Source organism: Arachis ipaensis, chromosome B06 (assembly GCF_000816755.2).
Source record: "Arachis ipaensis cultivar K30076 chromosome B06, Araip1.1, whole genome shotgun sequence".
In the NCBI taxonomy this organism is placed as follows: domain Eukaryota; kingdom Viridiplantae; phylum Streptophyta; class Magnoliopsida; order Fabales; family Fabaceae; genus Arachis; species Arachis ipaensis.
Genome location: NC_029790.2, coordinates 13,206,508 through 13,219,649, shown reverse-complemented (window position 1 = coordinate 13,219,649; position 13,142 = coordinate 13,206,508). Strand labels below are relative to the sequence as shown.

The window sequence follows — 13,142 nt, the reverse complement described above, 5'->3', positions numbered from 1 at the left end:
ATGATCAAACTTGTTTAGAATAATATAACAAAAAATTCATGATATAATAAATACATATGTTGATACCTGATAAAATTAATAATTGATTTTTGGTGTATAAATATTGTATTGAATTTATTTTGGTTGTCTATGATATTGACATGTTAAAGATTTATCCATTGTGGATCTGAACTCTAATTTTTGAGATAAGTGATAATCCCAATTTTATTTTCCAAAATCTAATTTGTCTCATCTCATGCTCAACTATTTTGGGCTGAAAATTGGCCCAATGAACTGTTCAGTTCTTATGCTTTAAAAAAAAAGAGAGAGCGTATTGGAGAAGCTTTTAAAAATGGAACCTCATGACCAAAAAAAAAAAAAATTTTCAGCTATACTCTTCTACCTCTAGTGTACTAGTGTTGTGTATGATCTTGTATTAGTCTAGTGTATTCTAACTTCTAACCGCCAAAATAATAAATGAACCAAAAAATTTTCCCTCGCTCGCGCGACATCTGGTGAATGCGTTCTTCGTCTTTTGGAGATGAATTTTTCAAACGAACGAAAGAAGAAAATGACGGATTCGCAGTCCAATTCAGAGATTTTCAGTGTTCGGATTGTCTCCATCGACTATTACATGGCTCCGCCGATCCAAGGCGCCGATATCTGTTACAGCAGCTTCCACGGTACGTACCAAAACCACAACGAATTTTAGGGTTCACTGTGTTTCAAATTTTCATAGCATCTGTTTCGTTCTCATAAAATAGTTGACTTTCTTTCGCTGTTTGAATTTTGTGAACTAAGGGGGAAAAGTGAAGGAGGTTCCTGTAATAAGAGTGTATGGTTCTACTCCTTCAGGCCAGAAGACTTGCTTGCACATTCACCGAGTAAGAAACCGGATTACATAATTAAGTTTCATGTTTAGTTCCATTTCACTACTGAGTGCAATTGCTGCCAATTTTGCTATTTCAAATTAACGTGTTTATTTTTCAGGCTTTACCGTTGTTTCTGTCCTTTTGTACTTTATGATATGTTCGGATTATATTTTAAATTCGAATTGAGTATTCGTATATATGTTTGTAGGCCTTGCCTTATATGTATGTGCCATGTTCGGATATACCACTTCAACCAGACCAAGAAGGTGATGGCAAATTAACAATTTGTGTATTTAGTGGTCCCAGTTTAGTGTGTTTGTGTGTATGTTTCAAGGTCAATTTCAAGCATCTGGATGATGCTTTTGATATATTGAATGATCTCCAACATTTGTGCTCCCAAAAAATAGTGACTTAATTCTTGGAATGCAATTTTTTATGGTATTGCACAGGTGATGCATACACGAATAAGGTTGCTGCTTCTCTCGAGAAAGCCTTGCAGGTATTACTGTATGTGTTAGGATTAGGATTAGTTTAAAACTATCAAATTTAGGCCTTCATTTTAGTGCTAGTGTTTATATATATAGTCTTACATAAATATGGTGCTGTGTTTATATATATATAATTTTTTACATAAATATGTGACATAATTGAGCTTCATTTCAACTCCTGCAGCTTAAAGGCAGTGCTGGTTCAACAAGGCAGCATGTGCATGGCTGCAGCCTTGTACGAGCAAGAAGATTCTATGGTTACCACTCGTTTGAGGAGTTATTTGTTAAGATATACCTGTATCCAAATAATTTTTATTTATTTGTTTTCCTTTTACATGTTTTCACATGCATAGTTTCATGGCATGCATATGCCACATACTTAAATTATGAGAAGCCGTCATAGAAAAAAACAGGGAAGCCTTAACTGGAGGTTAAGATATTATCCGCAAGATGTCTCCCGTGCTGCTAATCTTCTCTTGGTATAATCTCAGGATACAAAGAATTTTGTCTGTTAATGCAAAGTATTTTTGAAACTATTATACATTAGTTTGATGATACGGAGAATTAACTTTCATGTTGACTTTTCCTTTCCAGGCTGGTGCTGTTCTTGACAAATGTTTACAACCTCATGAATCACATATTCCCTATATTCTTCAGTTTCTGGTATGTTCTTTCATATGAATTGTTATAACTTGGTAGGCTTACCTAAACATGACAAAATCTTTATCTTCTTAAATTAAGTCGATTCTGTTGCTTATATGGCTTTAATGCTTTAATCATAACCACATCTTTATCTTCTGACTGCATTCACCTGGCGATGTCTGTTAATGCAAAGTATTTTTGAAACTATTATACATTAGTTTGATGATACGGAGAATTAACTTTCATGTTGACTTTTCCTTTCCAGGCTGGTGCTGTTCTTGACAAATGTTTACAACCTCATGAATCACATATTCCCTATATTCTTCAGTTTCTGGTATGTTCTTTCATATGAATTGTTATAACTTGGTAGGCTTACCCAAACATGACAAAATTTTTATCTTCTTAAATTAAGTCGATTCTGTTGCTTATATGGCTTTAATGCTTTAATCATAACCATATCTTTATCTTTTGACTGCATTCACCTGGCGATCCCCCTGTTTTTGTTAGGTTGATTACAACTTGTATGGCATGGGTCATTTGCACCTAACAAAGATGAAATTTCGCCATCCTGTACCAGACTCTTCTCACAAGAAATCAAGTATTTATAGCGAGCACATAATGGTGAGTTGAAATTCTTAAGTTGTCAAAATGCCCTTGTTTACCTACTAATTGTTGCCTGGTTTGTTGATATATTTCCATATTTATGTTTGATTTCATAATCTTTTCATTAGGCAGACTCAGGTGCTGATGTATGTTTGGAGTCAAAGATGTGGATATCTTCCACTGTCCCATCTGATTGGATGTGGTCACCTGCCGATGACTTTGGTGCTTCATCAAACAATAAGCCTTACTGCCCTAAAAGGCAAAGCACATCTGAGCTTGAAGGAGATGCTTCTGTAGATGGTTTGTTTGGTTTCTTGGCCATACTAACACTTTCAAACTCAAAATGCACGTACACACCTACACTTGAATATGTACCGCTTTCTTCTGCTACTGCTTTCTCTGCTGATTCTAATGATATATACTGTGTTCTGGCAGAGATTCTTAATCAGCAATTTATAATGTATTCATCTCTCTCACAAACATGCTCGGATGTGAAAATGGTTCAATCACTTGTACCTATATGGGAGGTAAATGATCAATCTCTCCTCCTATTTTGCATGTTATATTGTCTAAATTTTAGCTAAATCAATTGACTTATGTTACAGGAACAGCAGAAAAGGACTGGAGTTAATGAGGCTACTATGCCTCCTGATCCTGGAAAACCACTTCCAGAAGATGTTATGAAGCTTCTTTCTGCTGGTATTGACTTTGAGAAAAGACTTATTGAATTGTGTAACATAGCTGGAACCACTGTGTCTTTAACTCCTTCTCAGAAAGAATTAAGGTTTGTGAGGAATAATTTTCACATGATGAAAATTTTGGTTAATCTCACATGTGAATCCTGATGATGCTGATGGAGAACACTTGAATTGTTTTGCAGAGAAACAGACATAATAGGCTCAGCATCACCACCATGTTCATTAAATGATGCCAAAATACACGAAGATGGGGGTGATAACAGCTTCAGTTTGTTGCCTGTGGACAAAATGCATTCATCTGAAATAATTGGATCGTCGGACATAAAGGCAAGGAGTCATCCATGATTTTCTTCTACAAATAAATTGACATTATTATTCTCACCCTTCATTTTGGGAAGATAAGATTTAGGAGTTGGGAAAAGGCTTTGTTGTGCTGTTGTTTTATCTCAAAAATATTCTTTGATTTATATCTATTTGATTGAATGGTGCTGAAGGGATAGATATGTTCAACCTTTTTTTTTCCCCAAACAATCTATTCTATTGGTATTATGTCATGCATTTTCCATATTCTACTCTTTAGGCTGCAGAAAGGGAAGCCCAACATCTTCTCAAGTGGCTTGCAACTTCTCAAGCTGCAGAAGATATTAACTCTGATGATGAACTTGTTTGTGAAATGATGCTGAGTCCCCAGCTACCAGATGCAACGATTGATAAACTGCTGGAGAAAGTTAATATGCAATATGAGAGTGAGTCGCAAAAGGAATGTCAGGATATTCTAGATTCAGTTGATGATATGCTTGAGTTGAAGTTTTCTAAGCAAAAGCCTTCTTGTTCAATTGATCATGGTGATCCTATTGAAGTGTCAACTGAGAGTATAATACCCCAAGTTGATGGTTCAGCTGATGATGAATATTCAATTCCATGTGCTAGTTTGGCTGAAACCTCTTCTGCAGCAGAGAGAAATAGTGAATCCAGAAGGCTGTCTGAGTACCATGTCATGCACAGCACTGATACAGCCGTAGTTAGTAAAGATAAGAGGAGTAAGCAATGGGGGTCTTTGCCTTTTTCAGTGGCTGATAAGGTTAACTGCAAAGGAGAACAAGCTATAATGCAAGTGACTTGCCCATTTGAAAGTCAAAGTGGAGATTCTACTGATTCTGATAATGGGGTTAGAAAGAGTGCTCGTATTACAAGAAATGTGGGCAGAACTGTTTCAGAATCAAAACAACAGAGATTTGTTAACTGCTCTTTGCGGGACTTGATGAGGCGGAAGCGATCCTTTCGAGTTGAACAAACTGAATGCGATTCTGGGACAACTAAAAAGCTTGTTTTGGACAGGCATGAGGGATCAAATATCTGCCTTTGGAAAAAACGAATGGATTTGAGCACAATTCAAACCAACGAGGAAGAAACAAAACTCCTGAAAAATTGTGATCTTAAACTGAGCAATCATGATAATTTAGTGAGTCGGAAACTGCCACTTCCAGATGGTAAGGATAGTTTCTTACAGGATGATATGCAAAGCGATGAATGTTTTTCTGAAAATGAAATGGAGGCTCCAGAAGCAAGTGATCTGTTAAGGACTTCTGGAAATCAAGGTTCTTTAGTGTATATGCCAAATCCCTTTCCAGATGTTCAGTTAATGCGAACAGATACCGATTATAAAATCATAACTCCTGAGAGGTGTCAACAAACTTATTCTGCATCTTCAAGCAGTGTACAGAACTCATCCATTGATAATAAAGTGTCATGCAAGCCTAATTGCACGAATCAAGATTCTCATGGCAGCATATCTTTTGCACAAGAAAGCCAAATTCCAGCAATTTACACACGAGTGTTGCTTAATGAGAGAGTTGATAATAAAAAACATGGTGTAAATTTACTGGGTGAGAAGACTATTGTCTCAGAGTCTATTGATGATGACTTGAAGGATAAACACATGGAATTAACTGAAGTAAGTGCAGCTAAGGAAACCTGCTCAACTGACAAGAATCTTGAAAATCTTTTACCCTTGCCAACCATGCCTGATTCCCATTTACATTTGGATGAGGAAAGCTGTGATGAAATGTCAGGTTGTAACCTTACCTCCTTTAGCCTTGCATGTTCTTTTTGCCCCCTGCATTTACTTTTTTATTCTATTTCCGTCACATACATTGCAAGGGTGAATCCTGTCATATACATTGCAAGCTGTGATGAAATGTCAGGTTGTAACCTTACCTCCTTTAGCCTTGCATGTTCTTTTTGCCCCCTGCATTTACTTTTTTATTCTATTTCCGTCATATACATTGCAAGGGTGAATCCTGTCATATACATTGTAAGGGTTCTGGGTCCATTTCTACTCCAGAAGCATTGTGGTGAATCCTTTCTCATGTCTATTGGTAAACAAGAGAACCTCTGATGACCTAGTTTGTGTGTTAATATACTGACTATTAATCAGCCATCATTTATTAGGTGGCTATGTCATTTTCCTTATCCTTAAGATATATACATTTTGGCAAAATATAATGTTAAGTATCTGAAGAAAGTGGAAACCAGACCTTAAAAGCTAGCTGATAAGGAGGAAGAACCACTCTCTTTATATACAACATCAAGCATCCCATACTACCTGATGTGGGACTTTTGAGCATCCCATAATACCCAAGTCCCTAACAATGCACTGCCCCTGGACAGCCGACGTCCACGGCGGCTTCACTCTATCGACATTGACTCAACGGTAGCCACTTTGCCACCAGCTATCAGTATTCGGTATTCGGTATTCACCTTAATCCAACCTATAGATAGCCCTTTCCATAATACCCAAGTCTCTAACAATACACCGTCCCTGGAGAGCCGACATCCACGGCAGCTTCACTCTATCGACACTGACCCAATGGTAGCCACTTTGCCACTGGCTATCAATATTCGGTATTCACCTTAATGCAGCCTATAGGTAGCCCTTTCCATGGCGCTAACAACCACGTTCTGATACCATTGTTAAGTATCTAAGGAAAATGGGAAACCACACCTTAAAAGCTAGCTGATGAGAGGGAAGAACCACTCTCCTTATATACAACATCAAGCATCCCATACTACCTGACATGGGACTTTTGAGCACCCCATAATACCCAAGTCCCTAACATATCATCCCTATGAAGTATGTTGATCTAATGGAAAGTGAGGCATTTTTTGCAATCTCTAGACTCAATTCTTCTTGTTTAAAAAATTCCATGTAGTGTGACAGATTGGTTGTTGTTGACTTTATTATGTTGTTTCTTCTTCCATTTTCTAGTATGATCGTTTGGGTTGTGTGATTAAATTTCTGACTAGATTTTGTTTATTTCATCAAGGGAATGCTCTGGATGTTTTTCTTCCCATTTCCACAAAGGATTCCCAGAAAGAGATGAAGACTTGGAATAAATATGTTGCAATCAAAGCTCCTCGATCTCATGGGAAAAAGGATGTTGCTATCCACTATCAAAATGATGGCTCTCACGTATACGTGCTTACACCTAATATTTTGCCTCCGTCTGTAACCAGTGTGCAGAGATGGCTATCTCTAGATGAGAGAGGTATATAACTATATACTAAATGTCCAAAAGAGCATTTCGTAGATGACAAATGACTTTCTTTTTTACCTGTCTTATTTGCTTACTAAAATATAGTAATGAAAAGAATGAAACCCTCACATATGAAGCTATACCTTTTTTATTCTTTTTAAAGAATCAATTTAAGTATTCAAAGAGAGATATAAGTGATTAAATGGAAATCTTTTTGGAATTTTGTTGATTTTTCTTTACCCTGTTGGTTGTAATGATTATGACAAGGGTACACCATATACCTTTTCTAATCGTGCTAATTTATGCTTGACTTGGGGCATATTTCAGATCACACAAGTCAAGAAACTGAAGTAGAGGCCAAGGATGTGCCTGAACACACTTCTGGACCTACTCTCCAGCCTAAGCTTTATGATGATAGTAGTGCAGAAAAGAAACCAGTCAAACCATCATGCATTAATGAAGGACAAACAGAAAGAGTGAAGGCAAGTGCAGATGGTTCACAGGATAATTCACAGATATCAGGCCCTATGAGGAAATCAAATTCTACCCCTCTGAGTCAAATTGGCTTTCGAGACCCTTCAAGTGTTGGATGTGGACAGCAATTGACATTACTCAGTATAGAGGTACCTGGATAATGTTTTTCTTAAAATTTTTATACATGCAAAGTCATGTAGACTTTTGTCGAGAGTTCTTTGTTGTCTCTGGAATCTGCATGCTGGATTCTGATCTGAACAATTTAATTTGGTATACGGATCTCAAATTAACTTGTGCCTACAATTCAGTGAGATTTAGATACGTAACTTATTCCTATACACAAGCATTAAATTGGTCAATCACTGGTTATGCTTTAAATGAGATGGGCATGATAAACAACCATATTAGCTGACTTAGTTTTTGCATCAATATCGGTAGGTCCTTGCTGAATCAAGAGCAGACCTTTTACCTGACCCTCAGTTTGATGCTATCAACATTGTAGCTCTTGGTTTTCAGAATGATTGTGATTCTATTATTGAAGTTCTTGTTCTTTTGCATAATAAATTTGAACCTTGTCAGAGGTATGATATTGTCTACTTTGTATCATCCTTTACTCATTTCCTTTATTTTTAGTATTAGGTGACAGATTTTATGCTCCATTATATTCTATATTTCTTTAAAATCATGTTTCTTCATTTGTTTTCAGAAGTTTTGATGGCTTAGTAGGCTGCAAAGTGTTGGTCTTTTCTGATGAAAAGCACTTGTTAAAGGAATTTATAAATATTGTCTCTTCATCTGACCCTGATATTTTGATGGGCTGGGATATTCAAGGGTATTCTCTTGGTTTCCTGGCAGAAAGGGCTTCACGATTTGGTTTAGGATTACTTAACAGTTTGTCACGAACTCCATCTGATTCATCGGTTGCTTCTGAAGATGTGAAAATTTCCGGAAAAGGTATCTTGGAATTTGACGATCCTGATACTCCTAGTATAGATTGTTGTGTACAAGGAAGTTCAATAATTGAGGATGAATGGGGACGGACACATGCAAGTGGAGTTCATGTAGGTGGCAGAATTGTCCTTAATGTATGGCGGCTGATCCGCGGAGAAGTTAAGCTGAACTTATATTCGATTGAAGCTGTAGCTGAAGCTGTATTGAGGCGGAAAATTCCATTCTTTCACAACAAGGTGCTGACAAGATGGTTTTCAAGTGGTCCTGGACGAGCAAGATATCGGTGTATCAAATATGTTGTAGAAAGAACAAAGCTGAACCTTGAGATCTTAAACCAACTTGATATGGTATGGTAGCATTGCAAGTTTAACTCCATTATGGGGTTGTTCTTGGTGAATATTTATATGCAGATAGATTGAGTACTTCTTTTTGGCTATTTTATTCTATTAGGAGTTTTATTTTTATCCTTGTTTGGGCATGCTAGAAATCTCAAAACATGTTTGCAATTTTACATATACTTTTCTAGTTGCTTATGAGTTAGTTTAAGTTTCTTTTATAAAAGCTAATTGATGATGATACAGTAACAGATTCTGGTATATTTGTTAATCTATGGTTAGGATTACAATTTCCAAAAATAATTTAGGTTTTATTTTTATGACTTTGGTTTCACTAGTTTGTAGTTTTTCCTTATGTCATATATATTTTTCTGCTGCAGGTGAATCGGACATCAGAACTTGCTCGTGTCTTTGGCATAGACTTTTTTTCTGTTCTATCACGTGGTTCACAATATCGGGTTGAATCCATGTTATTGAGGTTGGCCCATACACAAAACTATCTTGCTATCTCACCTGGAAATCAACAGGTCTGTATAAATTTTCCATCCTCTTGTTAAATGCTTATGACTATTGTAAAAATGAGCAGATTCTGGAGGTCTTTTCTTCTAATTTTTTCAATGTTGAGTTGTTACTCATTCTACTTGTGTATTTCACTTGCCTTCCTAAAATGATGTGAAATTGTGAGTTTGTAGTTTCTATGGTATCCATTTATTTGGTTTTGTATATTTTTGTTTTTCTATAATTTCTGTTGGATGATGTTCTATTAATTAGTAAATCTTATTTACTAAACTAGTTGCATTTTACACGTCTTCTATTGAATGCTGGTTTCTTTACTCAAATCCAAGGACTTGACTGCTCATTGTTGCTTCATTTAGGTTGCTTCTCAACCTGCCATGGAGTGCCTGCCTCTAGTGATGGAACCCGAGTCAGGATTTTATTCTGATCCTGTTGTTGTATTTGACTTTCAATCTTTATATCCATCTATGATAATTGCATACAACCTTTGCTTTTGTACGTGTCTTGGCAAAGTTGTAGCTTCGAAGGCTAACACGCTTGGGGTCAGTTCATTTTCGCCAGAGCAACATGTTCTTCAGTATTTGAAAGATCAAATTTTGCTCACTCCAAATGGTGTTATGTTTGTACCTTCCAAGGTGATTCAATCGGTCTTTATGTTTCTATTGAGTAGACATGACCCAGTTTTCTTGACCTATTGACTTTTACATTTTTTTGGAGTCCTGGATTTAATTAATATTAAGAAACCTGCCTGATTTCGTCAGAACTGTAAATTGCAAATGATAGGGCTAGCTTATGATTAATTGATTATAGGAAATCCGTCTATATTTTTTCTAGAGATTTTGTGTATTAAAATTTAAACCACTGCGGCCTGTTTCCTTTATATTCCATTGCAAAATGAAGGAGTTTTGAACTTAATATCAATGAAGCTGAATGAATGACATTTACTTGATATAACTGTAAATTGCTAAATATTGCGGAATTACTTCTTGTTTAGTTGATCACTATGTGAGCGTTTTGTTCCATCACCTCCCCCTTCTTTTGTTTGACAAACTGTTATGGAAACATTTTTGCATAACTCATTTATGTAGAGTATGAAATAACTTAATGTAATTCAGGTTCGCAGAGGTGTGCTTCCCCGCTTATTGGAAGAGATCTTGTCAACCAGAATAATGGTGAAACAAGCAATTAAAAAGTTGGCTCCCTCAGAGCAAGTGCTTCAGCGGGTATTATCTTGTGACTTGGATTTAATAACTCCTAGTTGTATATTTATTTAATACTACTAGTATAATAGTAAAGACAAAAAAGATCATATTTTCAATCTGGAAATTTCTGAAAGATAAGTTTAGAAATTTAAAGATTATTTTCTAAATGAATGCATTTTAAATATTTTTGCCTTCATAAGTTACTTTATTTTGGGTATTTAGTTGCATCTGACATCTGTTTCAAAGATGTGGTTCTTCTGTATTCATTATGAGGAAGAAATCGCCAATTAGTACAATTTTTCTTTCAGATATTTAATGCAAGGCAGCTGGCATTGAAACTCATATCCAATGTAACATATGGTTACACTGCTGCTGGATTTAGTGGTCGCATGCCTTGTGCAGAACTTGCAGACAGTATTGTTCAATGTGGCCGTAGTACACTGGAGAGGGCGATCTCATTTGTAAATCTACATGAAAAGTGGAATGCTAGAGTTATTTACGGAGATACTGATAGGTATCACTGTACAATCTACTATATATAAAGGGGATTGGGAGAGGTTTTGGTGCACAGATATTTTGTTATTTATAAGATTGGTACCTAAAGATCATTTATTAAGAGAACAAAGCACTTACCATCTTGATCAATTTATATTTTTTATTATTACACGATTTAATAAATAAATAAATGAGTGGATTAGTGTCTATTAATCCACTAGTATATCTAATTAGAGTTAATCATAATAACCTCTTTTGAGATTTGCCTAAATGATAATCAACTGTTCACATATTGTTATACATTTATGTGGGACTGGAGGGAGTATAACATTCTTAAGTTATATATATCCTATTAGTATTTTAGTTCTAAAACATGGCTTCATTAGGCTCTTTATGCTCATGACTTTTTATGAGTTCTGGGTTAGCATTGCAAAGGGATTGGGTTCATGAGGTGCTCTTTGAGCTGATATATTTTTCTTTCCTCCTCTTTTTCCCTATTGTTTTCTTCATAGGTTTTTCACCTTTCTCTTTCCTTTTCTTATCAAACCTCCCCCCTCCCCTCCAAACACACACACACAAGAAAAAGAACCAGAAGTATTCTTTAACTATCTAAAATAACTGCTGAAATTCCCAAAGATATTCCCCATGACAATGAAATAGAAAACTATATATTATGCATGATTTCCCTCTGGCCGTGCGTCACTATATTGTGATTGTCCTCAGATGTTAAGAAAGATTTCTGTTAGTAACTGCATAATTGCAAATCAAGCTTTTTCATTTGTGAATTCTTATGTCTTTAGAACCTGTCTATTTCTCGGTGATTTGTGATTGTTATTTCTTTATGAAGAAATGATTAGTAAAGTATTAGGGCTGAAAAGAAAAACTGTTTTGGTAAAGTTTCTGTCTTTCTGCAGTATGTTTGTCCTCCTTAAAGGACGCACTATCAAAGAATCTTTCCAAATTGGGAGTGAGATTGCTTCTGCTATCACTGCTATGAATCCTAGTCCTGTTACCCTGAAGATGGAGAAAGTTTATCAACCTTGTTTCCTCCTGACAAAGAAGCGATATGTTGGCTACAGTTATGAAAGCCCTGAACAAATTGAACCTGTTTTTGATGCTAAAGGTATTGAGACAATCCGCAGGGACACGTGTGGTGCAGTTGCAAAGATAATGGAACAGTCTTTGAGATTATTTTTTCAGCATCAGGATTTATTGGAGGTATAATGACATCAATGAGTTGGAACTCCGCTTTCAGTTATCCCATATTTTTAGTCTTAGGTAGTCTGAAGTCGGTGCAAATGCCATGGTTACAACCTTTTTGTTTGCTGCCTGCAGGTCAAATGTTACTTGCAACGTCAGTGGAAGAGGATACTTTCTGGAAGATTCTCCCTGAAAGATTTCGTCTTTGCAAAGGAGGTTCGTCTGGGTACCTACAGTGGAAGGATCTCTTCACTTCCTCCTGCTGCAATTGTGGCCACTAAGGCAATGAGATCTGATCGTAGGGCAGAACCACGATATGCTGAGAGAATACCTTATGTTGTAATCCACGGTGAGCCTGGAGCCCGCCTGTCTGATATGGTTGTGGATCCATTGGAAGTCTTGGCAATTGATTCTCCATTTAGAATAAATGATTTATATTACATTAACAAGCAAATAATACCAGCCTTGCAGCGTGTCTTTAGCCTTGTTGGCGCTGACCTGATCCAGTGGTTTTTAGAGATGCCCCGCCCCGTAAGGGAAGCATCTGTAAAGAATAAGTTCTCTTCAAATTTTCAGAGAACCAGAATTGATTATTACTATCTCTCGAAACATTGTATAGTATGTGGGCAGTTGGTCCAGGCTTCAGCACGTTTGTGTAGTCAATGCTCCAAAAATGAAGCAGCTGCTGCAACAGCAGTGATTAGTAAAACTTCTAAGTTGGAGCAAGAGATGCAACATCTTGTTGCTGTAAGTATTTTTCTTTTAAATTTTCATCCTGTTGTGGTAATCCTTTTGAGATAGCATATTTGCATGTGGAAGAAATTGCTTGAAAATGAAAAGCTGCTGCGCCAATGTAGTTATAGTTCCTCTGAATTTTTGCTCCTTTCTATTAGTCCTCTAAATTTGATACGTTTTAGTTGTTATAATTGTGATCATAGCTGTGGATTTTATTCTGTTATAGATATGTCACCACTGTGGCGGCGGTGATAGGCTTCTCGAAAGTGGGGTGAAGTGCACGTCCATTGCATGCACGGTGTTCTATGAGAGGCGGAAAGTTCAGAAAGAATTATTAGCTGCCACTGATGTCGCTGCAGAGAAAGGCTTCTATCCGAAATGCACGGTAGAATGGTTCTAATTTCTAAAAACTGAAA

The 13,142-nt window shown here is 36.4% G+C and overlaps 1 protein-coding gene across 1 annotated transcript in view; it reads left to right on the top strand.

Annotated features, from left to right (window-relative positions):
• The window catches only part of LOC107645895 (DNA polymerase zeta catalytic subunit), a gene marked incomplete in the record, with an annotated part of 13,039 nt that continues 446 nt past the window's right edge, over nt 550-13,142 (top strand). The window contains 24 exon segments of the mRNA XM_016350032.2: nt 550-662; nt 781-863; nt 1,060-1,117; nt 1,301-1,350; nt 1,524-1,636; nt 1,776-1,818; nt 1,934-2,002; nt 2,489-2,602; nt 2,713-2,884; nt 3,020-3,111; nt 3,190-3,368; nt 3,465-3,609; nt 3,863-5,354; nt 6,609-6,830; nt 7,146-7,441; nt 7,731-7,873; nt 7,999-8,590; nt 8,959-9,105; nt 9,454-9,729; nt 10,210-10,317; nt 10,605-10,810; nt 11,706-12,009; nt 12,127-12,738; nt 12,953-13,142. Coding sequence (XP_016205518.2) covers nt 551-662; nt 781-863; nt 1,060-1,117; nt 1,301-1,350; nt 1,524-1,636; nt 1,776-1,818; nt 1,934-2,002; nt 2,489-2,602; nt 2,713-2,884; nt 3,020-3,111; nt 3,190-3,368; nt 3,465-3,609; nt 3,863-5,354; nt 6,609-6,830; nt 7,146-7,441; nt 7,731-7,873; nt 7,999-8,590; nt 8,959-9,105; nt 9,454-9,729; nt 10,210-10,317; nt 10,605-10,810; nt 11,706-12,009; nt 12,127-12,738; nt 12,953-13,126 — 5,802 coding nt within the window.